The 27,278-nt window shown below is 34.4% G+C and overlaps 1 protein-coding gene and 1 pseudogene across 1 annotated transcript in view; one reads left to right on the top strand and one right to left on the bottom strand.

Annotated features, from left to right (window-relative positions):
• EFCAB7 (EF-hand calcium binding domain 7) overlaps nucleotides 1-27,278 on the bottom strand; it is an 82,531-nt gene that overhangs the window by 50,807 nt on the left and 4,446 nt on the right. Inside the window, exons 3-8 of the mRNA XM_006879770.1 lie at nucleotides 20,577-20,788; nucleotides 19,887-19,973; nucleotides 19,169-19,364; nucleotides 18,616-18,734; nucleotides 7,125-7,266; nucleotides 3,883-3,992 (exon numbers count right to left, since the gene is read on the bottom strand). Of these exons, the coding sequence (XP_006879832.1) occupies nucleotides 3,883-3,992; nucleotides 7,125-7,266; nucleotides 18,616-18,734; nucleotides 19,169-19,364; nucleotides 19,887-19,973; nucleotides 20,577-20,788 (866 nt within the window). The remainder of the gene's footprint in view (nucleotides 1-3,882; nucleotides 3,993-7,124; nucleotides 7,267-18,615; nucleotides 18,735-19,168; nucleotides 19,365-19,886; nucleotides 19,974-20,576; nucleotides 20,789-27,278) is intronic.
• LOC102870035 lies at nucleotides 1,305-1,562 on the top strand (annotated as a pseudogene).

Raw genomic sequence — 27,278 nt, forward strand, 5'->3', positions numbered from 1 at the left:
AAATATCATTGACAAAAAAAGATGATTTTTTTAAACTTACTGAACCCTTTTTTTTAAAAAAAAAATAAGATCTTTTTCTAGGTTACATTTCCCTATTTTGATTTAAATAGTAATACGTTATTAACAAATAATTTGTAAAGCACATACAAAATAAGAATTAAATAAACTTTAAATGAGTTCACTAGTTACATGAGATTAACTATATTTTTAAAAATATAATTATGCGGAATGGAAAAAATCCCACTGAAATTTCATTGTTACTTATGATAACATAGGCTATAAAATGAAATGGCTGATTCTTAAGACAAACTTGGTTTATATAAAAACATTGTGTCTAGCAAATGTTGGATACTCACAAATGAGTGCCAGGGTATATGTATAAGACAACATTATTCTTTTCTGTTATCAAAAAGGAAAGCAAAGATTAAGTTTATTGGTCTAATAGAAATTGGTGGGACTTCTCCGACTTTTCCTGTAGATGACATCCTTTGAACTTAGAACTGAACTCATCTTTGTGGCTCAACTTTCAGCTAAACACACAAGCCAATAAGTGAACATCAACATTAGGGAGTTATGAACATCTAAGAGGATAGAAGAAGAATCAATGCCTTCGAGTTGTGGTGCTGGAGAAGAGTCTTGAACATTCCATAGACTGCCTAGAAAACAAATAGGGCTGTCTTGGAGAGGGTGAAACCAAGTTTCTCCTTGAAGGCTAGGATTTTGAAGCTCTGTCTCACATACTTTGGACAGGTGGCCAGGAGAGACCAGTCCTTAAAGGACATCATACTTAGAAGGGTGGAGGTACAGTGGAGGAGAGAAAGACCCCAGATGAGATGGATTGATAGAATATTTAGGACAACGGTGGTTGGTGTGTCAGAGTCAGTAAGACTGACTCAGGACAGGGCAGGCTTCAGAGTTGGTGTATATAGGACTTGACGGCACATGACAACAACAACAAGAATTAACCACGTAAGGACCAAACAGGCAACATTTTCTCAGAGACAAAGCTCAAAAGAAGAAGGGATAGAAAAGGATAACAAATAGAAATAGTAAACACAGGAAGAAAGTGAGTTAGGGTGCTGCTCATTGTGGGAATTGCAACCAATGTCAAAAATCAAAATGTACATGAATTGTTGAATGGAAAACCAATTTGCTCTGTACTCTTCACCCAAATCACAATAAAATGTTGTTTTGTAGATGCATCACGGCTTGGGGAGAGGCGGTAGCTCAGGCAGGGCTTGGGTGGCTCTAACCCCTCCCCAAGAAAACCACTGCGATCACTGAATCCCTGCTCCGCAGGAACAATGTGCGATTGAAAGGTGTTGATCAAAAATGTGAACATGTTGGAGGAGATGCAACAGGACTCTGTGCAGTGCGCAACCCAGGCACTGGAGAAATACAACATAGAGAGGTTATCGCAGCCCACATCAAGAAGGAGTTTGACAAGAGTACAACCGCACCTGACACGGCATCGTGGATAAACTTCAGTGACATATGAAGCTACGCACTTCACTTACTTCCACCTGGGCCAAGTCGCCATTCTTCTGTTCACATCTGGTTAAAGCAGGGACTGGGCCCACACACCCAGTGAACCATCCAAAAACAAGACCTAAATTCCAAATACCAGAGACTGAAATCTTCAGCCTTGCTAGGAGAACGTCTCCATCTGTGAACCTTTGTTGTGTTTTGTACAGGACCTTCCTCTGTACCAGTCTGTTGTGGTTATAAATAAATTAGCAAATCAGCTTACATTTGCATTTATTTTCTATCCCATACTTTTACCTGTGTCATATTTTTTCTTTCCTCACAATTCATTTCTTTAAAAAAAGAAATCTGCTGGAGATGTGTGTGCTAAGCTACAACAAAAAAAACCTGTTTTGTGGTTTTTGGTTTTTGTTTTTTTTTTTAAGTAAACTATCTCACCGGGTGGCTCTTTGGAGGCAAGGATTCTGAGGCTCCGTCTAACATACTTTGGACTTGTTGTAAGAAGAGACCAGTCCCTGGAGAAGGACATCATGCTGTGGAGGGTGGAGGGACAGCGCAGGAGGGGAAGGCCCTCTATGAGGTGGATTGATTCGGTGACTGGGGATATCGGGATGGGAGTATCGGAGACAGTGCATTTGGCAGAAGACAGAGGGGCTGTTGTACATAGGGTCGCTATGAGTCGCAAGCGACTCGACGGCACATAACAACAACAAATTATCTCTCCATAAATTTCCCAAGAAATTTCTGGGGCTCAAAGGATTCCTATTGAAAGCACAAACAACTAAGACTGTCTCTGCGAAATATATTAAATCAAAGTATTTTCTAGCACTGTATAATAGGTATGAAAACAGTCATTTGCTTTTCAGCACAGAATCTTCTCAAGTTATCTTATGTTAAAAAATTCCTTTAAAATTCAACTAAATTTAGGTCATCCTGGAGATTCATGCACAAAATAGTGTTGCTCCTCTAAATTCTAGGCTTAGACCTTTTTCTATCCTGACAAATCAAAAGAATCATAATCACCGTATAGTGATCACATCTATTTTGAGATAAGAAGCTATTCAATATAAATGGAGGTTATTTCAAAGACTAAAGGTTGACCCAATACACTTTTTGGAAATAATTTCTTTTAGATGAGTCAGATGTAGGCTGATATCCATGAATGAAAAATCAAATCTCTTTGCTTCCATATATGTTATTCCATCAACTTCTTATCACCATACATAACCTTGAATTTGCCATTGTGGATAGAAAATAGAAAATCTTTCACGGACATAGAACTCTTCAAAAGACAGTAATTGTGAAACTGAAAATAAAAAAAAAAACCTTCTACCCTTGTAAATATGACATATTACAGATAAATAGAATCCTATATAGTAAAGTAGTAAACAGAACACATTCAAACTTTATTACAGGCTTGCTACAGACTAACATTTTTATACATGCAGTCTTATAAGAAAGCCACTTTATCCAAAATGAAATGGGAAAAGCTATTGTTTTTGACAATGCTTTATCTTGAACTTAACTTTGTAGCCAGTTCTGAAGAAGAGTTTAGTCAAAACAGTAACTTCTGTCATTTTATTTGTTTCCGACCTATAACTATTCTTGTGTGTTAGGAAACCTACAATAAAGTCTTTTATATAACATTTCATCAGGGAAATGTTTGTCTGTCGTTGGGCCTATATAAACATTAAATATGATATTGCAGTAAGCCCTTGAATAGTATTATTCCTGTTGTTGTGTAGCAGATGTATTTTGTAGTCCTCATAAAATAAATAGCCACATTTATGTATCTCCCTCACATCTCTGGCCTCTGAGTAAATCTATAATTAGAAAAGATTACAACCACCCAATGGAAACACATAAAAGAATTTAAAAGTATTTCTCTTCTCAATCCATTGTAAATCATAATGTCAGTCAAGGCAGTAATCTTGAAATTTTTCTTTTTACAATAATACTATAACTAAGACACGTATCTTACACAACTTTTCCACAGTACTGAATTGCTTGTATTTAGAGGTGGAAGCCTACTGGCATGAGTTATTTTAATTCAGTAAAATGAAAAATGTTCATATGTGAAGTATCGGGGCATTCATAAAAGAGAAAAGTGAAAGACAAAGAAGTTTTAAGTATTTTCTCAACAGTATGTGCTTATAATAAAGGCAAGACTCAATTCTTGTCTAATCAATCCTCAATTCTTAACTCAGGCAAGCAAGGAAAAATCCCTCACAATTAATAAAACATAATAGGCATCATGTTCAGATATTCCACATACCTTAACTGGAAGGAAAGACAAAAATAACAGAAGAAAATAAATATAGAAAAAATAATTACTGGCTCAAAATTTGCGTTTATATTATACTTCAAAATTAAATACTGCAAAATAAGTATGCATACTTCTCTATTTCGTAGTTCAGTAAAACACACAAGCTGCAGATTTGTTTGACTTTCATTCTCTTTAAGAATATACAAAGTAGTATCAACTGCTAACCAAGGGGATGGTTTTCCTAGAAAACAGAAAAAAGCAAAACACTTTAAAATAAACAATGACTGTTTACTCTTTGCTAAGAAAGAAAGAAGCAATGGTGGTATAGTCCATAGCATGCTGCACTGCTGTATATCTCTGGTGGTTCGACTCCCACCAGTGGCTTCACTGGAGGGAAATGAGTAATCTCCCCTTGCTACGATTTACAGTCTCAGAAACTAGATGAAGAGTCACTAAAAGGTGGAATCAACCTCACGGCAATGACGTTTTTATTAGTTCAACTAAGAAGTTAGTAGTTTCTTTCACCCTTGGAAATTTTTTTAGAAATACATTCAATTTTTTTATATACAAATTACATTTGCCTTAAGGCATTGTTCTCTAGGTTCTTATGTTATTCATAAAGTTCTTGAGGGCCTGTTGCTTCTGAAGTGGATGTCCAGTCCTGCTTAGCCTATCTTAGTCTGGAAGCTTGGCTGAAACCTGCCACCATAGGTGGTTCGACCGGTGTTTGACATTCTGATGACATAGCTTCCATGTCAACCAGGAAGTTCCTTAGAAGCATGGGTGGTGAAACTAGTGGTATTATTCGGGGGGTTAGAAAGGCGCAGACAACAACAGGTGACACTATCAGAGAGGATGACACCAAAATGAGAGTCTGTAAACTTTTTTAGTGGAAATTTATTATTTTTTGGGGGCGGGGGAACCCCCTGTTTTTATAAGAACAAAAAAAATTTGTGTAAGCTCCATTTGCATGTAGAAATATTATCTACAAGACTAAAAATCTGTGCTTATTTTTTTTTAAACCAGAGCTCATGTGTCATGTGGTCTTGTCTACACATTCTATAAGCACATACCATCATTTTTGTTGCTACTGGTATTTATACAATTACTGCTTTTGTCAAAATTTTTTGTGCTTTAGCTAAAATATTGTGGTAGTAAATATATGAACCATACCAATAATTTTTTGAGAATGAAGTAGTAATAAAAGAAACATGGGAGAAAAAGAAGAAAGCTTCTACTCACTAATAATATTGAAATTCAAAGTAGAAAGGGTCACATAACAATTTTATTCATAGTAGTGAAATAATCTAAGAAATAGTACATTTATGCAATTTATTATTATATTATAATTGAAATATATATTACATATTACTAAAATTGATAATAAACATTACTAAGGATTCTATATGGCCTGGCATGGGTGAAGATGACACCATGAGTTAGCAGAGTAGGTCACACAAAGCCTGGCAATGTCAATCTTTAAATGTAAGTCATATATTCCCAGCAATTACAATCCTCTATACCCTCTTTGTTTTTCTCTTAGCACTTAGGATCTTCTATTTGCTAGTTATCATGTTTATCATTTATTATGTCTCTCTTACTAGAATGTAAACCCCATGAGAACTGTGGCTTTGTAATTTTTCATACTCTGATGCTAGCAGCTAATAGGCTTTCAGTAACCATCTGATAAATAAGCTAATTAAGGAATCTTATTTAGAAAAATGTGAAGGATTAACAACTACATTCAATTTTCAGGGCTACCTTGGTTCTGAAAAATGACTAATCATCATTTGAAAGTGTCAACTACCAAATGCTGTAAGCATCTCACGAACGAATGACCAAAATAAACAGGGGTGAGAAAGAAACACTCGAATAAGAATGCATCTCAGAGGTTTGTGGTTCAAATCTACCAGATGCTGTGCTGGAGAAGGAGGGACAATCTCCTCCTGTACCAGTCAGACCTGATTTGATGGCACACACACAAAATATAATAAAATTAAAAAGAAATTTAAAAAAACACAACATAAGAAAAATAAAGGTCAATTTGTAGCAATCACTAATGGGGAAAGCCCCCTTATAGTTATCTTTTAATAATTAAAAATTATTTAAAAGGCCAAATCCAGTGTCACTGAATCCATTCCAATCCATAGAGACCCTTCACCAGGATTCAGAAGCTATAAATCTTAATGGGAGGAGTCTACACATATATCTCCTGTGGAATGGCTTGTGGATTCAAATCTTTGAACTTATAGTTAGAAGCACAGGAAGCAATGTACTCTGCCACTAGGGCACCTTAAAAACCATTTTAGACACTAAGAAATCACTACATTTTCTCCAGCAACTGTGTACAAAGATTATCATAAATGTAAAGATTACCCAGAAATGTTTAAATTGTATTAACACAGGATTTGCAGATATTAAAAAATATAAAATTTTTATATTGCCCTAAATTAATAGTCCCACAGAATGTCTCTTAAATATTTTATATTTTTAAAATTATAAATGAAAAATGTTAAGGATTAAATTGTAGATAAATTGCTAATTTTCTATCAAGAGGTGTCTAAAGAGCAGAAAATGAGACATAGGGGCACAGGGCCGTAAGCATTTCTCTGAAAAGGCCAGAAAGCAGATTAAGTGCCCACAGCCCAGCCCCATGTGCCTCTTGAGCCACAGAAGCAGCAAGAAGTTCGATTACTCAATGTTGTCTCACAGACTGTGGTACCAAGAGTGAGGTTATTAATAAAGTAAGTTGCAGAGTAAGGGAAGAAAAGAATTATCATCCAGTGCAAGTCCAGGTTTAGTCTACCAGTTACAAGCCATTTTAACAGCAAAACACAATTCTTTAATTAGTAAAAGTCCTAGTCTCAGCACAATAACACAAATTCAAGAAGCCTCTGGTTTCTTCAATCATTTTGCAAGGTTCACCTCAGAGAAATTATAAGTCAGCTTCTTCTTCAATCATCTGGCAAAGAAAATCTTTAACTATGGCCAGTACAAATGCAAGAAGCCTCGGGTCACACTTTGCCAGTCTCTCCACAGCAATGCCTGTCTCTCTACAATCTCTCGAGCTTAACCCAGGGTTTTTTTCTCACCGCAGTCTTACTCTATCTCACTCTCTCTCACCAGGTCTCACTCTATAGTGTGGAAAGTTCTCTCTCTCTTTCTCTCGCAAGCACACATGCGAAGCAAATCACTTATTTGGCACAATATACAGTTAAGTATTAGTTAATATCTTATTTCTTAAAATATAAACATCCATTTCTTACCTAAACAGATTAATTTCTTCACTAATTAGGATTATCAAATATTTATATGAATGTCATGGAGAGCACAATATGACATTTAAAAACATATACAGAAAATAGAAACTTGCCTTCAACTTGACTCAGGTTTAGAGGCTTAATTATTAGATAAACCATGGACCTCTGGGATATTTGCATCCTATATTGATGACTAATGATTTCACTGTCTTCTTCTAAGAAGAAGCAACCTTTTGATTGTGTGCATTGCCACTCCTGAAATGAGAGAAAACTTTTTTCAGTGTCTATGAAATGTTTTCAGTAGATATGATACATATCTCAAAGGCATGACATGAGAAGAATATAAAAGAAATATGAAGTAGAGTCATTGACCTTCAAGAATTTGGAACATAGGAGCTAAAACACAGAAAGAATAGAATTCCATTATAATTGGTTGTAGTATAAAGTTATATACCAAAAAAGCAATACCAGATTTTAAAATAGTATCTTGCATACTGATCAAGAAACAATCTGACTAATGAGGAAAAGAAGCTTTGATAAAAACTGACTGGTCAATTAATGAACTGTCCCTTGAAGCATGGAGAACATTTCTGTGGTAAAAGGCAGAAAAAGACAAAATGAAGAGAAGAAAAAATAAGACCATGATGGCAAGAAGTCCATAAGCAAATTAATAAATTTGTTGTAATAGTCAGGGTCACTATACTGGATAAGCTCAGTTGTGCCCACTTACTACATCATCAATGGCCTATGAATGTAACAATGTACCCTGTCATTATTTCACCAATATTGTGTTACTATGAAATAAATTAGAAGGTGAGGGTGAGGTAATCTCTTAAGCATGGGGTAGGCAGATGAAATATAGTCTTGTACCTTAGAAATATCTGTTTTTGTACTTTTGGAGTGTTTCTTTTTTTAAAATTTTCTTTAAAAATAGAATTTTAATAATTTTTACACAAACTTGAGCTTCGCTTTTACTATCAAGGTTGAACACTCTCCCTATATGATTTTATCATTTTCTTTTGTGTTAACAGCCTATTCATTTCCTAGTCTCATAACTCCATCAAAGACTTCTTCATGAAGGCTTTTTTATATATTTTCATAAAATCCTTAACTATTTTAGTAGCTGAGGAGCTCTTGTGGCCTAGTGGTAAGGAGTTGTGCTCTCAATCCAAAGGCATGAGGTTCAAATCTACCATCTACTCCGTTGCAGAGAAATGGGCAATCTCCACCTATGTTATTACAACCTCTAAAATCACACTGGAAAATCAACTATAAAATGGTTCTGACTCTAATGCACCTAACAATAACAACATTTTATATATTAACTACTTATACAAATTTTGATCAATTTCCCCTCTGCATTCCCTTTTATTAAAATGTTGGCTATTTTTTAATTTTAATTTTCCATTTTTTATTCATCTTTTCTTGGGAAATTACACTGTGATATTATCATTTGTGATATTATCATTGCTGCAGAACACTTAGGTTTTAATAGGCAGTAATTGTACAAAGTGTCATGACATGTAAGTACAAAAAATGGTGTTTTTTTAAATTCTGAGAAATTAAGATATTACCATGACAGAAGACATTTCAAGATTATTTTTACAAGGCAATATAGGGTAAATATAGTAGTTTAAACACACAGGAAAATGGTACTCAGAGGTTACCTAGGTTCACAGAGGAATTTGAAGAAATATCAAGTTTAGAGTGCAAAACTATTGCTGTTGTTAGGTACTCCTGAGTTGACCACAAAGTGTAGCGACCCTATGAATACATCAGAAATCTGCCCTATCCGGTGCCATCCTTATCACTGATATGCTCAAGTCCACTGTTCCAGTCATTGTGTCAACCTATCTTAATGAGAGTCTTCTTCTCTTTCTCTGATCCTCCACCATTCCCAGCAGGGTGTCTTTTTCTAAAATCTGGTCTCACATGACATGTCCAAAGTATGTGAGATGAAGTTTAGCCATCCTGGCCTCTAAGAAACATTCTAGTTGTACATCTTTGAAGACAGACTTCTATGTTCTTTTGGCAGTCCATGTGATATTCAGTTCTCTTCAACACCTCAATTTAATGGGATTGATTCTCCCGTCATCTTTATTCACTGTCCAAGTTTCAGATGCATAGGAAGTAACTGAAATGCCAGGCACAACTTGATCTCTAAACTGACATCATTGTTTCTCCCCACTTTAGAGGCCCTCAACAGCAGATTTTCCCAATGGAACACGTATTTTGATTTCTTGGCTGCCTTTACCATGAGTATTGGTTATGCATTCAACTAAAAGTAAATATTTTACAATTTCAAGCTTTTCTCCTTATAGCATATTTCCTATTGGTACCGTGGTTAGGATTCTTGTTTTTGTGAAGTTGAGATGTACTTCCTGTTAATGACTGTAGTCTTTGTCCCTTTTCAATTAAGTGTGTCAGGTCTTTTTCAATTTCTGCAAGCAAGGTGTGTCATCTCCATAACAGGCTGCTGCTGAAATCTTCCTCCATCTTGTTACCATACTCTTGTTTGTATTTTCCAGCTGTCATCATACAGTGCAGATTCTAGTATGATTTGCTCAGTATACAGAGTGGATGGGTATGGAGAAAGGATCCAACCCTAATACATACTTTACTTAATTTTTAAACCATGTAATGTTCCCTTGTTCTGTTTGGACAATTGCTTCTTGATCTGTATCTATGTTATTAGCACAATTAAGGGTTCTGGGATTCCAATTCTTCACAATATTAGCCATAGTTTGATATGGTCCACACAATACAATGCCTGTGCATAGTCAATAAGACACAAGTAGATACCTTTTTTGGTAGTCTTTGCTTTCAGCCAAGATCCATCTAACTCAGCAGTTATATTTTTTTGTTCTATGGCTTCTTCTAGATCCAGTTTGAATTTCTGGAAGTTCTCTGTTGATGTAAATATTTACCTGCATGTGATATTAATGATATTGTTAGGTCATTTCTACACCCACTTGGATCATCCTTTTTTGGCAAGCAAACAAAAATGGATTTCTTCTTGGTCAGCTGGCCAAGTAGTCTTCTAGATTTCTTGGCATAGGCTAGTGAACATGTCCAGGGCTGTATTGGTTTGTCAATATACATCAGCTGGTTTTCCATCAATTCCTCATCCTTTATTCTTTTGCCAATGCCTTAATTTGTGTCTTGAACTTTTTCCTTTGTTACCATTCATTCTTGATCATACGGTACTTCCTGAAAAGTTTCACTGTAGATAAATTAATTAGTGCTTTTACCATTAGCTCATGTTTCCAAAAGAAAATTCCAGGAAATAAAATATTTTATTTTATCTTTATAACATTATGAACCTCAAACAGGCTTCTCTCAAGACAATGTTAATGTAAACAAAACTATGTATCAAACTTTATTTAGTTTCCCTGTAAATCTCTTGGCTAAAAACACATATGGACTAATAAGAGATGCTCAAAGTCAATTGACCTTAATATAAACAACATGATCTTGGGCCAAGAAAACCTCTAAAAGAAAGAGACAATATACCCTATCTTGTTTTTTAGGTGCTGTCCAGTCCACTATACCTTATAGTGAATTCATGAACAACAGATCTGAACTCTGCCTATCCTGTGCCATTTTGATCAACTCTGCTGTACTTGAGCCCATTGTTACAGTCCCTGAACCAATTATTAATCTATTTTGTAAAAGTCTTGCCCTCCTTGGCTGACTCTCCACCTTTTCAAGAACGATACCCTTTACCAAGTATTGGCCTCTACTAACAAGTTAAAAGTATATGAGATGAAGCTTCACTATCCTTGCCTCTAAAGAGCACACTGACTGCACCCTCTCCAGGATGTATTTGTTTGTTCTTCAGCAGTCCATGATCATTCAATACTTCTCTCCCACATCACAATTCAAAGGCATGAATTCTTCTATCATTCCTATTCATTGTCCAACTTGTAGATGCATAGCAAGTATTTGAAAAGATTTTGACTTGGACCAGGCACACCTTAGTCTTTAAACTGACATCATTACACTTCAGCATTCTGAAAAGGTCCCTGACAGATTTTCCCAATACGATGTCTTCTAATTTCCTGACTTCAGGTGCCAAGGATGCTGATTGTGGATCTACATAAGGTAAAATAATCAACAATTTCTATCACTTTTCCATTTATCATGATATTGGCCTAGTGATGAAAATTTCTGTTTTCTTGATGTTAGGATGTAGTTTATATCAAAGGCTACTGGTTTTGATCTTCTGCAGTAAGTGTGCTCTGAGGCAGCTTGAACTGTGTGTTATTCTGACATCCAATGAAAAATAGTAAAAATGTTTTCCTTTCAAGTGACTAACATTATCAGATAGGATTTCATCAATTTAAGATAATTTTTTCTATTCACTCATCATGAATGGTAGAGGATAAAACTTTAAAAATACAGACAACTCTTGAATACTCAAATATTCTACCTCTGTGTGTTTAGTTTAGGTAGATTGTGAATAATTAATCTACCCACTTCCTCTAGGTTTCCAAAGGTATCAGGGTATGCTGTTAATGTGTACTACTGAGTAAAAATTGACCCAGAGCTGACACTCTGGTGGGTTTTCAGGGACAGTAAATTGCACGGGAGAAGACTATCCATCTTTTTCCCATGGAGCAGTGAGCAGCTTCAAACTACATACCTTTTAACTGGCAATACAATTCCTTATTACTAAGCCAACAGTGCTCCCTTCTGTTACTATTCTTTTTATTTCAGTTACTTTTGTTGTAATGTCACTCATTTCTTATTCATGTTCTCTCCATCTCCTTTTCCTTAGTTAGATCTTCCAGTGGCTTGGCAAATTTATTGATCCTTTCAAAGTATCAACTCCTCATTGTTGATTCTTTCTATTGTTTTTCTGTTTATTTCTGCTTTTCTCTTTATTATCTTTTTTCTTCCAAAGACTGAAGGTTTTGCTTGTTGTTTTTCTAATTTTGGAGTAAGCACATCTAGGGCTGCTTCTGTTTGCTCAAACAATTAAACCGATACTCTGTCAACTCTTAAGAGTCTTAATTTTTGCCAATGCCTTCAGTGGTTCTTACATTTCTTCCTTCAATATCACTGGTACCACACGATATTTCTTTAAATGGTTCCATATGTAAGTTGGGGGTTTGTTTTATTTTGGGTTTTTTGTATAATAATTCTGTGTATTCCTATTATCTCCTTTTGATGCTTCTTGCATCATTCAAGAGTTTGCCATAGAATTTTTCAGTTGTAATTTGAAGCTTGAAATTTTTATTCAGCTCTTTCAGCTTGAGAAATGACAAGTGTGTTTTTCCCTTTTTCTTTTTCTAACTCCAGGACTTTGCATATTTTATTGTAAAACTTTGTCTTCTTGAAACTTTCCATTCAGCTCTCTTCATTATTTCTTCCTTTCACTTTGGCTTTTCAATGTTCAATTCAAGAGTAATTTTATTTTTTAAATAATATGGTACACATAACGGTTTGGCTTTTTGCTAAAAAGAAAAACCTGATTTTAGTAGCCAGATCTTAAATGTCCATTGTAAGGGTGCGGTAGCCCCTTAGTTTAAAAAAGGCATAAATAAAACTCTTAAAAGCGAATGCACTTTTCCTGATATATTAGTTGTTGTTGTTTTGTACCATAAAGTAGAAACCAACCCATTGCTAACCATCCAGCAGGTTTTCAGAGGCAGTAAATCACAGGGGAGGACACTGCCCATTCTTGTCCCAGGGAACAGCTAATGGATTTTAATCACATGTCTTTGAGATTGCAGCCCAGTTTCTTACCACTAGGCCATCAGAGCTTCCCTGATACACTGATATTGTCGTTATGAGCCATTCAGTCACCTGCGACTCATAGAGACCCTATAAACAACAGCTCTGAACTCTGGCCTAACCTGTGCCAGTCTTACTTACCCCTATTACCACAGTTACTGTGCCAATCCATCTAACCCAGGATCTTCCTCTCCTGCACTGTCCCTTCATCCTTCCAAGGATGATGTCCTTTTCCAAGGACTGGTCCCCACTGGCCACATGCCCGAAGTATGTGAGACAGAGCTTCAAAAATTCTCTTGTCCAAGGAGATACTTAAGTTTCACCCTCTCCAAGACAGATTTGTTTGTTCTCTTGGTGGTCCATAGTATGTTCAATACTCTTCTCTAGCACCACAAAAGGCATAAATTCTTCTGTCATCCTTAGTCACTGTCCAGCTCTCTGATGAATAGCAAATAATTGTGAAGACCATGGCCTGGATTGGACTCACGTTAGTCTCTAGACTGACATCATTGCTTTTCAGCACTATGGAGAAGTCTCTGACAGCAGACTTTTCCAAAGCATTCGTCTTTTTCATTCCTGACTGCTGGTGTTGATTGTGAAGCTGAGCAAGCTGACATTTTTAACAACTTCAATTTCTTCTCCATCTACTGTGGTGGTACCAATTGGCCTAGTGGTGAGAATCTGTGTCTTCTTGTTGTTGGTCTTCCATCCACACTGAAGACTGCAGTCCTTGACTTTCTGTAGCAAATACTTCATGTCCTTTTCAGTTTCGGCAAGCAAGGTTGTGTTATCTGCATAACTCAGGTTATTGATGAGTCTTCCTCCAATCTTGATGCCATATTCTTCCTAATAAAATCCACCTTCCCGAATGATCTGTTCTGCATAAAGACTGTAAAGGTAAAGAGACAGGCACATCCCTTACTCACTCCTTTCCAGATTTTGAACCATGCAGTGTTTCCTTGATCTGTTCTGAGGACTGCTTCCTGGTTCAAGTAAAGGCTTTGCATGATACACTATTAATGAACACTATTTGTGGTTCTACAACTTCTATAAGCTTTTGTTACAGAAAATAAGTCTTCAGGTAGAAGGGAATTTATAAGTTTCTTTTGAAAGAAGGCTTAACTGCATACCACAATACGGTATGTACATTAATAAGACTTGAAATTGACAAAGCAGTATTATTAAATAGAAGCAAGAGAAAAGACATTACTTATGTTAGTAAAATGTCAAAGTGCTAATTAGATTATTTTTAACATAAAATATTAGGAGATTATATAGCTGTACTGTTCAAAAAAATACTTAATTTCTTAAGATCAGCTAGTTATCAAACACATAATATTCATTAAAACTACAATTTCTTTTAAAATAAACAGATTTGAAAACACATAAAGCTTTTTCTCTAGGACCTGTATGAGGATCTAGAGACCTAAATGGACCAAAATGTTACAAAAGAAAGGAAAAAGTATTGATAATTTGGCTGCTTCATTCTAATAAAGCAATTTGAAAGAACTATAGATTAAGATGATAATTTAAGCGTTATAAGCAAAATGAAATAAAGGTGAAGATATAGAAAAAATTTTTAGAATGACAGAGTAAGTAATTCCATGTATAATTTTTTTGACAATATAAAACCAACATTAAATATACTAGCTTGTAATACTTATGTAAGGCATGAGGTGGTGCTATATTCTACCACTTCAGATAAATTCATATAAGCCCAGGCAGAACTATTAATTTATTTGTCTGTTATTTTTAAATGTTATTTATTTTCACTCACAAATATAAGGAATCAATGAAAAGCAAAACTTACAAAAAGATTAATTAAATATAAAATGATATACCAAACTCTTAAAATGTACTAATAGTTACATTGCAGTAGACTATAGCAATTTGTTTTAATAATTTATAAGTCTATATGGCTGTCAAACTTTAAGGTGAAATGGAATGTTAAGTAGCATATGTACAGTATAGAGCCCTGGTTGCACAGAACTTTTTGCATTGGCTAAATGCTAACTGAAAGGCAGCAGTTTGGTTCCACCAGCCACACAATAGGACAAAGATAGGCAGCCTCATCCCTTAAAGATTACAAAGGCTTGAAACCCAATGCAGGGTTGCCATGAGTCAAAATCAGTTCCAAAGCAATAGATTTGGGCCATGGGTTTGCCATAGATTAGTCAGAAGAGGAGCTTATCAACAACACTAAGGTAATTTTAAAAAAAAAATAAAGATACATTATGTCTAGAAAGTTATTTGCTTTCCTGAATGCTGCTAAGGCTAGAAGGTAGAGTGAAAATTACCCAACTTTCATGATAAAATTATAAATCATACAAAAGGCTAAATAGATGATTTATAGAGGTAAAATTTAATTGCCAGACTTAATGAACTAGTATTTTAATGTGAGAAATGTTTGTAACAAAATTCCTATTTGAAGCATTCATAAAAATTAAAATTCCATACTGTTAACCATTTTTATTTTAAATCTTTATATTGTATATATACATACACATGCTATGTAACATACATGTGTATACATAGAGTATATATATGTTTTCACAGGATAGAACAGTGTTTAGGGCTCTTGTACATAGGGTCACTATGAGTTGCAAGTAACTCGATGGCACATAACAACAACATACATGTATACACTTGTTGCTGTTGTTTACCTTTGAGTCAGAACTGATCCATGGTTGACCTTCTAGTGGGGTTTCAGAGGCAGTAAATTGCACAGAAGGAGACTACATATTTTTCTTTTGTGAAGCAGCTGGCAGCTAGTGGATGTGAACTGTACACATACATACATACACACACAAACTAAGCAAACTATAGAAGGTAATACATATGTTTATATATTAAAAAAAGAAACACAGTGGAGGGTCAGCTATGACCCGGTTCTGACTGGACGGTACTAAGAGAGGGATATGTTATTTTCTTTTTCAGTAACTTGTATATTGCAGAACTTTCCCCCCTCAAATGTTTATTAATCCTTGTTGCTATTGATTGCTGTCGAGTTGAGCATGACTCATAGTGACCTTATGAACAAAAGGCCTGAAGCCTTTCTATAACTGTTGTCATTTATCAAAGCTCATAGACTTTCCAGAGGCATGGTGTTTAGGCAGTAGATGCTTCTTATATTGTTCTCCACTTTTAAAACAGCCTTTATATTAAAACTATTTATTCCTTGCATAAGGTATATATTAACATCTTTCATCTTACTGTTGGTATTTATCTTAGTAAAAAAATTATCTCAGTTGATGAAGTAATACTGAAAGATTTTAGGCAGAAGAATAGCTTTCTATTTCACAAAGGTATATTCGTTATAGTTTTGTATGTAGGGTTTTCTCTTTTTTTAAATTTTTTAAATTATTATTAAATTTTATTAGTTTTAATGAACTTTTTTTTTTTAAAAAAAGAAGGTAATACATATGTTGTCTCCTCTTTCCCTCTTGTAATTAAAATCCTGGAAAAGGATATTATGCTTGGAAAATTAGAGTCAGAGAAAGGAGAAAGACCATCGATGATCTAGACTGCACAGAGACTGTTAACAATAATGGTCTGAAACACAGAAGAGATTTTGAAGATGGCACAGATAGGCAACATTTCATTCTCTTATATAGAGGGTTACTTTTAGTCAGAATGAATTCCATGGTGCTGAGTTAAATTTTGTTGAATGCTCAGAGAATAGGAAGGAATAGAACAGAAAGATGTATGAAAAGAATCACAGGAAGAACTGCAAAGAGGGATGTTACAAAGGTGGAACCATAATTAACATCATACAACAAAATGTGTATGAATGATTGAATGGGAAAACAATTTGTTTTGTAAACTTTCAATCAAAACACGATAAGAAGTTAAATAGACATAATGCATAAATTCAGAAAAGAGATTGTAGGCTATCATTTATTTCCAAAAGACATCATATTTTGTGAACATCACATAATTGCAAAAATAGACAAAGTGTCGCCTGCTTTTAATCATTAAATTATCAGTCTCTTATTATACAATTAGTATGAGACCAATTTTGACATTGTCTATTAGATTCTGTCTTTTCTTGCTAAGTTCAGGTACTATCCTAGACCAAACGCTCACCATTTTATATCTCAATAGCTCGATTTGTTTCCCAGATAAACTCTGAATGTTGATAAACTTGTCTTACACAGCATACAACAGTAGAATTTTATCTATTTACTATAGTCTCTTAAACTATACTTTGACTATGTCATTCTTGTAGAAGATTTGTAGTAATTATTTGGCCTGTAATAATATTAACACTATAATTTATCACTACAAATAGTACTTGACAGAACCTAACAAATATAATTCTATGTACTTCACATTATGGTGTCTTAAATATGTTATCTGATTTAAATCTTTGAAAAATACTCTAGATATAAAGCTCTTTATCACCACCTAGAACAGTGCCTGGCATACAGTCATCATTTATATTTGTTGAACAATTTAAATAATAATGCTATAACCCTATCACTAAAAATCTAATGATAAATTTTATTTAATTCAAGTTTCTTACTTAAAAATAAGCAAAACAGCTGGAAAACACTACTTGATTAAAACGTATTTTGTTGAATGCAATTGAATTAAAGGTATTATATTGGTAGGGGTTCAATTAAAAGACTATGACACAGAGACTAGGTGTTATGATAATTTAACATAATCCATACTAAGATTTATGTTGGAGCTCTGCTAGCCTAGTGTGTAAGGAGTTGTACTGCTTCCAAACCAAAGATACGTGATTTGAATCAAGAAGCTGCTCCATAAGAGAAAGATGGACAACCTTTTCTCAAGTAATTTACAGCTTCTGAAAAATCTCTTAGAGGATCGTCTATGAATCAGTTACAACTTGGTGGTACACAACAAAAATAATATCAATTTATACCTCTTTTTTATACTACTTAAAATGATGGTTCTTCTCCCTTTAGAGTCACAAGAATGATAATTATTTACTAAGTAACTTTTACTAGTATTTAATTTAGTTGCAAAACACACAAAGTTTCCATCGGTGGAAAATAATATTTTGTAACACTAAATATTGTGTATGAACATGTCTGGACATGCTCACCAAATTGCTTCGGGCATATAGATTCCTAAACAGTCTGCACAAAATTCCTTAGAGATAATGTTTTAAAATTTTAATATAGAACAAATGTCACTGTCTAGCAATTTAAAGATATAAGGGACTTCAGAGTTCAATAACAAATACAGAGTTGTTATTTGAAACAAAAATGTAGCTCTTGAGGACAATCAGTTCAGTTTTCTAACAGCAGTTACAGTATGTGGTCATAACCATTTTTCCCCCTTTTACAGGGGTCTCTAGGTGCACATTTTTAATGTATCCTAGCAGTTTCCAGTTAATGTTTTATATTTCTGTAGCTATTATTTTCTGTTGAAAGAAAACTAGTAAAGGTTGAGTCTAGAAAGGGAAAACAAAGGAAGAAGATCAATATTAACACTCTACAAATATTGACTTAGCAAAGTGACTTTCTTGTCTTTCTCTCATAGGAGTTGATATTGAACAAATGATTTATTTATAAGAAATACCTATATAGAAAGTTTCATTAAACAAATTTATTGGTCCAAGTATTTAAATAGATAATTTATTCATCAAACTCAGAATTTTGAGCCATAATTTTCAAACTTTAAATCTTATTATAATATTGCTATGTATTGTTTTTATTTAAAAGTATTACTACTGGCTTACAAATATATATATACTACAACCCACAGAAAAATTTCAAGGAATTACTTCACACTATTGGTTCTTGGTAATAATGATTAGGTATTAATAATCAATATTAATATTTATTTTTCAGAAAAGGTCACATCTATTAATTTCATTTTAAAATACTATACCTTTAGTGAATTCGGCTCAGTTAACGTTGAGTTTTGGTTATTAACACCCATGGTCATTGTGAAGGAAAGAGAAGTTTTGAACTTTCTAGCTGTTGAGAGTAAAGAATTCCTGGTGTCACCTGTAACAAACAATAGTAACTTTCACATTGTAAAAGGTTGTAAATAGGAAATTTGTTACTAAACACAGTATAATATGAAAGGTCTATTAACTAATTTTGTTCTTGTTCTTCCAAGAGAAAGAAATTAAGTTTTCTATTTATCAGGCTTTAAGTGTTTCCAACCTATAGGCTACTACTACTAACATTCCTTAATTTAGCATGCTATATTTAGTCTGAAATTTCCATTTTAAAGAAAAATAATGCATATAACCAAGTTAAATACTGTAATAAAATTTTACTTTACATATTTTTACAGTTAAGAGAGTCTACAAATGGTAGGTAACAAAAAGATTCTCATTTGTTATATCTTGATAAGCTTAAGAAGGCAGGGAAAATTACGCTACATATGATCCCCATTCTTAATCAAGAAATTCTTGGTGTTAAAAAGTAAATACCTTTATTTGAAAATGTTTCCTGGTGAGTTTGTCTCAAGATTCTAGGTGACGGTTTTGGTACTGGACATGGGTCCCTTTCAGGGGAGACCTCAATGTGGCTTCCAAACTGCTGACGCCTCAGTTTACTGTCAACCTCCAGCTTTTCTAGTGTAGTCTTGAGACACTGTTCAATGGTTGTCATATATAATTTACAAAACTATAGTAAGGAAAAATAGTAGTCCAGTGGGTAAAACATTCAATCACACATTTGGGAGGAAGAGAAGACAAATGCACATTAGCAGGCAAGGGATAGACTGATAGATGGAATATATTTCCCATTGAGCTGAGTTACTCATTTTAGTTTCTTGAATCAGATTGACCACCCTCAAGTGACCTGGTGAAATGCAGCCATGATTCAATGAGGAGGTCACATTGTGAGTAAAAATAAAATGTTACACAAGGTGAAGTGATTTATTACTTTTTTACAAGACATGTGTAGAGTTGCAGTTGTTCTAAATAATTTTTATGATGCTTTCATGCCAGAAAAAGTACATTTATGAAGAGTGTTTATGTGTTTTGTTATACTGTATTTAACATACTTTCATCAAATCACAGTTCTGAGCCTGTAAATTAGTGCATAATATCAAAGTATGTTGTTGCCAATACTAAAAAGATGTGTCCCTTTAAAAATATTTTTCCTATATAGTATGCAAATTGACATCAAGATGAGTTTATATACCTTGATATAATCAAACTTGCCATCAGCATTTACATCAGCCAAATTTATTATGGCATTTACTTCTTCTTGAGTCATCTTTTCTCCTCTCTGAAAAACAAAGTTCAGACATTTTAAATCAATATGATTACTACTCTGATATTCCTGAGGATAATGTAAACATATTTTAATATTTTCTAAAAATTTGAATACACAGTTTTATTATATATTTCAGAATGTGTATTATGCCAAGCAAGAACAAGATTCTTATATAAAATTCACAAATTTTATTGCATTTTCTGATAGTGTGCTGAAATTCAATGTATTAAATTTCAAGAACTGAATGCTGTATGTCCATTAATAACTATTATACCAATACTATACAAAGAAATAGAAAGGTTTTCTAATTTCATTTATACTTTCTCTTTACTTATTCCGTATGAACCTTTCACAGAGAATTGTAAACAAGGAATAACTGCATCTGAGCACAAGGGAATTGCAACACAGGCCTAGTTTTATACTTGGGGTTTTCCTTTATAAAACACCTTTTATCCAAAAGAACCTTAAGTACTTAAAAAAAAAATCTATGCGATTCATTTCACCTGCGAATGAAATAATTATCTTTCAACATGGACTTTGAAAATAGTCATCACACCTAGATCCCACGTTGTTTTGCAAAATATGAATAGTACAAAATGGTTTCCCATATCTTACCTTTGTTAGAATTTTATACAGGTCAGTATGTAAAATATAGCCATCATCATTTACATCTAATTCCTTAAATGATTTTAGTAGTTCTGCTTTTGAAGTAGGTTTTTCCTTCCTTAAAATTATACAAAAATCATCAAAATTCAGTTTTGCAGTTTGAGGAGTCCAATACTTATTAATGATTTTTTGAGATGGGTTTCTTCCTGCATGCTGAAGAGCTGATCAATAAACAAGTGTTATTTGTTATAATAATATCTGGAACTATTATTTAAAAGCACTTTTTTATTTAAATAATAAAGAAATGTACATGTATTTAATACTTTACTGTTGGTGATTACAATTAGTTTCCAACTTAAAAAAAAATAATTATTTTTCACCAGCTAAAGATTCTGATTTACTAACATTGCTGCAAACCCAAAGGCAAGCAGTTTGTTTGAATCAGCAGCTGTCCCACATGACAAAGACAGGCATTCTTCTCCTGTGTGATTTACAAATGTCAAAGACAAAGTGATGAGTAGGTTCAGGCTCAATAATAATAATAATAAAAACGAAAACAAAAACAAAAAAAAAATACACAATAACAACTGTATCACTGGCTATTTTAATTTTAAGAATTTCATTTTCCCTTCAATCAGGACTCATCTATTATGGCCCTGGTCAGAATGGTTGGTTAGAGGAACCTGGACACATTCTACTTCTTTAAGGGTACATAGTAATGAGTAGATTCAGACTCAACAGCACACAGTAACAACAATAATAAAATTAAATAGACTTTTAAAAATATTCATAAGGTTCTGTTTTCAGTTTACACAAATTGTCATTAACTGACAGCTGATTTTACTTATTATAAGCTGTTGAGAGGGAAAACAAATTAAAAACCCTCACTCAGTTTTTATTATTCTAAATAATACTGCATTTCAGATGAAAATTGGACAGCTGAGTTTTCTTTTAACAATTTATACATATTCAGTGATACCTATTACATTTTCCATAATTCCTTACTCTCATTTCGCTTGTTCTGGTTGTATCTTTTTCAGTACATTACCCTGCCTTACCTTTTAATTTTTCTTTATTTTTTTTATCTTTTGTCTCTTAGAAATTATTTTATGTTTTCAAAGTTTTTTGTCTATTTTTCAAAACATTTTTATAAGTTTATTACTCACAAGAGATATTCTATTTTTTTGTCTAAAAGATTACTCAAGGGAATAATTTTGGTTTAAAGTTTAAAGAGTATTTCAGAGCTATAGTCATGAGAATTCTGTCTTAAACAGCTGTCCAGTAAAATTGCACATTTTAAGAATTTGAACTGTTTTACATCATTTCCCCTTTCGCTCAGGACTCATCTTTGTGGCCCTCATAAGAATGGTTATGTAGAAGAAGCTGGGAACATTCTAGTTCTTACAGGGTAGAAGAAGTCATAATTTGTATAGGTTATTAGTTCTACAGACTACTTTCTTCTCTGAGTCTTTGGTGTCCTTTTGTTTTTAATGAGTCACCTAATAATTCTGAAGATGAATGTGTTAACTCTTACTTTATCTACATGAACAAATATGTTAAAGATTCAAACAAGGCAATAACAAGATTAATGTTAACTTTTCATTGTTATGTAGTAGGCTTTAAAGAATACTAAAGATTTTCTAGACATTAAGTATATGCATAAAAAAGTATCCATTTACAATTAAGTTTCTGCGAAAAATCAAGGGAGGACATTATGCTGAGTGAACTAACTCAGTATCATAAGGATAAATACTACATAAGACCATTACTGTAAAAACATAAGGATAACTAGCAAAACATATATGGAGATTCAAACAGAATGAGAGCAAGAGTGGATGTGCAGGGCGGAAATTACAGAGTCACACAATTTGGTGGGTGGAGGAAGAGGGGTAAAGGATAGAAGAACAATCTAGCCGGAATCCGGAAAGACAGGGTAATGGTAGTCATAGTTCAACAGTGATTAATTTTATAAAACAATGAATGGGAATGATTGTATGACACATAATGTAAATGAACTTTGTATGCAAACCAAAAAAATAATGTTTTAAAAAATCAAAAGCTGATATACTTTGAGAAATACTAATGTCCTGGTTCCTAAAAAGTTTTGGAATTTAAAAACGAAGTTCACATGTGAAATGCAAAATTTCTCCCTGTGGTCATGAGCTTTGGCTAAAACAGGTGAGAAGCCTTGAAATTACCAAAAGGTATTCTATTATCCTTCAGATTATGCTGCTTCTTGTTGGTTCTAATTTACAGTAACCCTCCACCAGAATTAAAAAAACTGTAAATCATAACAGGAAGAGATTGCTAATGTCCTTTGGGGCTGCTGGTGGATTAGAAGAACTGCTAGAGACATAGGATCCTAGTTATCCCAATTTGCTACCAGAGCACCTTTCAACTTTACTTTGTTCTTGCTGCATACCACTGAGTCAGAATGACTCATAGCTGACCCTTCAGAGGGGTTCAAAGGCAGTGGATTTGAACTGTATCCTCTTGGATTGGCACCGCAACTCCTTACCACTAAGCCATCAGAGCTCCCTTAGAGTTTAACCATTGTTGTTGTTGTTTACCATCGGGTCGGAACCAACCCATAGCTGATCCTCATCAATCCTCCTCATGCGGAGCAGCTGGTGGCCTTGAACTGCCTGATGTAGGGATTGCAGTGCAGCTTCTTGCCACTGGGCCACCAGAGCTCCCTTTCAGCTTAAATTTTGATACAGAAGAACAAAAAGGTAATCTTAGAGGTGACTTTCAGAGTTAACAGAAGCAGTTGTTGTTATGCACTATGGAAAGAATCAACACATAGATGATCTTCCAGCGGGTTTCCAGAGGCCGCAAATCACACAGAAGAGATTGCTCATCTATTTCCCATGAAGCAGCTGGTGGATTCAAACCAAATAGTTTGGGTATGGCAGCACAACTCCTTACCACTAGGCCATGAGAGCTAAATGACAGAAGTTGTTGTAATAATTACCATCTTCCATTCACTTTGAAAGTCTCTGTGGGACTCTATAGCAGTGGAATTAGCAGAATTTTTTTCATTTCCATAGGTTTAGTTTAGATGTAGACAAAGGTTCTGAATTGGCAATGAAATATTAGCAAGCATTTTCCATAATTAAATTCTTAAGAGAATCAGAGAAAAGAAATATGTGGTTTAGGATTCCATGCCCAGCAATCCTTGGCCACTAATAGATGGGAACAGAAATTGGACCTAAATGAAAGTCTCTTATTTTCAGTAACACAGAAGATAATTATTTAAAAGATGCATTATTAGAGTTTTACTTTTATTACGTTTGTTCTCAGAATAAAATGAGTCATGACAAAACATATATTATGTAAACAAACATTTCAATATTTAAGAAACTGGTACTTTCTAGTAATTATTTAGACCAGAAAGCAGTCCTCAGAACAGTGTAAGGAAACATTACACAGTTCAATATCATGAAAGAAGTATGTCAGGGATGCATCCTGTCGCCATACCTTTTCAATCAATCTATATGCAGAACAGATCATTTGGGAGGCTGGGCTTTATGAGGAGGAACAAGGATTGGAGCAGATTCTTCAACAACCCACGTTCTGCAGATGACACAACTGTGCTTGCTGAAAATGAGGAGGACCTGAAGTGCTTGCTACAGCAGGTCAAGAACTGTAGTCTTCAATATGAATTGAAGCTCAACATCAAGAAAACAAAGATTCTCACCAGTGGGCCAATTGGCAACACCAGGATGGAGGGAGAAGAGACTAAGTTTGTTAACAGTTATTACTTGTTTGGCTCCATAGTCAGTACTTATGGCACGAGCAGCCAGGATATCAAAAGATGAATTGCATTAGGTAAATGTGCTGTTAGGGACCTCTCCAGAGTACTGAGAAGTCTAGAGACTAAAGTTACTTGATCCAGTTCATGGTCTTCACAATTACTTGCTCTGCATGAGAGCTAGACAATCACTAAGGATAACAGAAGACTTGATGCCTCTGAGTTATGGAGCTGGCAAAAGTCCTGACCATACCATATTCTGCCAACAAAACAAACAGGTCTGTTCTAGAGAGGGTGAAACCATGTTTCTCCTTGGAGGCTAGGATTTTAAAGCACTGTCTCACATACTTTGGGCATGTGTGCAGGAGAGACTGATCCTTATAGAATGACATCATGCTTGAAAGAGTGGAGGGACAGTGCAGGAGAGAAAGACTCCAGATGAGATGGATTGATACAGTAACTTGCGCAATGTGGGTAGGTGTGTCTGAGCCAATGAGACTGGCTTAGGATAGGGCAAGTTTCGGAGCTATTGTACATAGTTTCCTTATGAGTTGCAGGAGACTCTAAGGCACATAACAACTATAACAGCAATAGTACCTTAGAGTCAATTATTAAGTACTCTGCTGACAGAAAAAAAAAAGATTATGTAACTACAGATGTTTAAGACTAACAAAAACAATTGATCTTTGTCAGTTTATTATAGACCTTGATGGGCAGCTATACTACATGTACTATTTATAATTTGGAAAAACGCAACATTCAAGCACTGGTAACAGTGCTACATTATCAAGCCTTGAAATGAAACATCAAAATATGCATTATTATGCACTTACATGGCAGAAGGATATAGACAAAAAAAAATAATAGTAAGAAAGAGATGTCTCAATTCTTCATATCAAGAGTTATGCTGCCAACCCAAAGCTATATGGTTCAAGTCTACTATTTGCTCCATAGGAGAAAGATGGGCAATCTCCTCCTGTGTGATTTACAGCCTCTGAACTTTCTTTTTTAATTTAGGTGTTCTGAAATAAATCATTACAATGTTACAGAGTATTCAATCATAAAAATCAAGTGTTTATAACACTGAAGAGATAAACACTGCATTATCCTCTTGGAACATTCTATTTGACTGATCTCACCATAGTAATACACACTGATTGATTTACGAACTAAATGCCATAGCATGTGAAATTTTAAAACTGTTAGTGACCTCAGCCTATCTTTAAAATAAAAATAATTCAAAAGTAATGGCAAATTATTCAGAAGTAATTAATGGACTGTCCATATGATTTTACATTAAACATTAATAATTAAAAACTTAGAGTATTTTATTAATTTTAAATTAAGTAAATTAAAGTAAAAATAAACCTTAGGATCACTTTAAGTAATTATGTACATTGGCACTTAAGCTATTTTATAAATGGCTTTTATCAAGCATCAAATACATTTTAGTCTTTTTCTCTTCATATATTTCCCAAAATTACTTTCTTCAAGTAGAGATCTTCATACTGAATATAAGCTCAAGTAATTGTTACAAAAATACAGCAGAGTTTTAAGGAAACTGATTCTAAAGTTGACAAAGTTTTTCTACTTACACAATTATTAACCTTGATGAAACTGACATGAGCAACTGGTATTGATATTAACCACCCGAGCACTGGGTCAAGGTTTGAGGGACTCTGAAAGCAAAGGAATTTTTAGATATGATAATGGAGAGAAGAGGCAAAACAACAACAAACATCAACTCTTAGTTTCAAAATTCACTTATCTCCTATTACTTTTCTTGACTCATTTTTTTAATGTATCATTTACAACATTCTCAAAGATAGGTAAACTTCAGATTAGTGATTTGGAAATGAAAAGAATTTTACTTTTACTCTTATAAACTTCAAATAACAAAGAAGGAATAGAATATTACTAGAAGTAAATCACTAATGGAAGCTGTGATGTAGAAAAGGGATCACTGACTTCTATTTCCACCACATGGCTTGATGGAAACATGGAAACTAGGTGGGTAAATGATTCATGAGTTTGGTTAGCTTTATCATCCCACTAGATTTAAATTAAGTAGCTTTAGCAGCAGAACATTGGAATCTCCAGCAAGGAAAGAGAAGCAAAGAATGTAGGGCAGTTCCTTCAGACATAGAGAGTCCTGCATCAGTCACACATGAACCCACAGGAGACTAGCAGCAGCCTCAGCAGAGAGCCAGAAACCGAGATGACTTAACACTTAACATTCCTGCCTCATGGAGCCAGAATCTAGGGTCTTTGTTCAAGGTTGCTGGAGGACTGGCAGGACTTGGAGCTTTGTAATATTGGCCTAAAGCCTCAAGGCTGAAGGTCAGAGGACCTGTGAGCACTTATGGGAAGCTATCCTGACTGGGGAATTGTATTCTGGCTATCAACCTGGGTTGTAACGTGTTAACATCCCCAATATAGCCCATCACCTTGAATGTGGTTCTGAAGTTTGTTTAGTTACTGCAACAGATTTTAGACCCAGTAGTGGAGCAGTATAATTAGTGTTGGATTAATTGAACTAAGTGTGAAAGCGTAGAGACTATGGCTGACATTATAAGAATTGGTTTTGTACTGTGGGTGTTGCTGATAGGGACTAGTCCCCTTAGTGAAGTTAACAGAGATTAGATTCATCATTCCCAAGTTGTCTATGTTCTTTTTACTGAAGCATTAAAAAGAAAGCAAACCTAAACCACACAAAGGTACATGGTTCGAATCTGCCACTGCGTCGTGAGAGAAAGATGGGCAATCTCTTCCAGTTCAATTTACTGCCTTTGCAAACCTGCTTAAGAGTCAGCTATGGGTTGGTTCCAACTCCACAGTACATAACAGTCTGTGTAAGAGCTCTGGTGGCCTAGTCCGTAGGGAGTTGCACTGTTAACCCATAGGGGGTGCCTCTTTATAGTTTGAATCCACTAGTGGCTTAATGGGAACAAGACATG

The sequence above is a fragment of the Elephantulus edwardii genome, unplaced genomic scaffold (assembly GCF_000299155.1).
Source record: "Elephantulus edwardii isolate Elephantulus edwardi_28Jun2011 unplaced genomic scaffold, EleEdw1.0 scaffold00005, whole genome shotgun sequence".
NCBI classification, from domain to species: domain Eukaryota; kingdom Metazoa; phylum Chordata; class Mammalia; order Macroscelidea; family Macroscelididae; genus Elephantulus; species Elephantulus edwardii.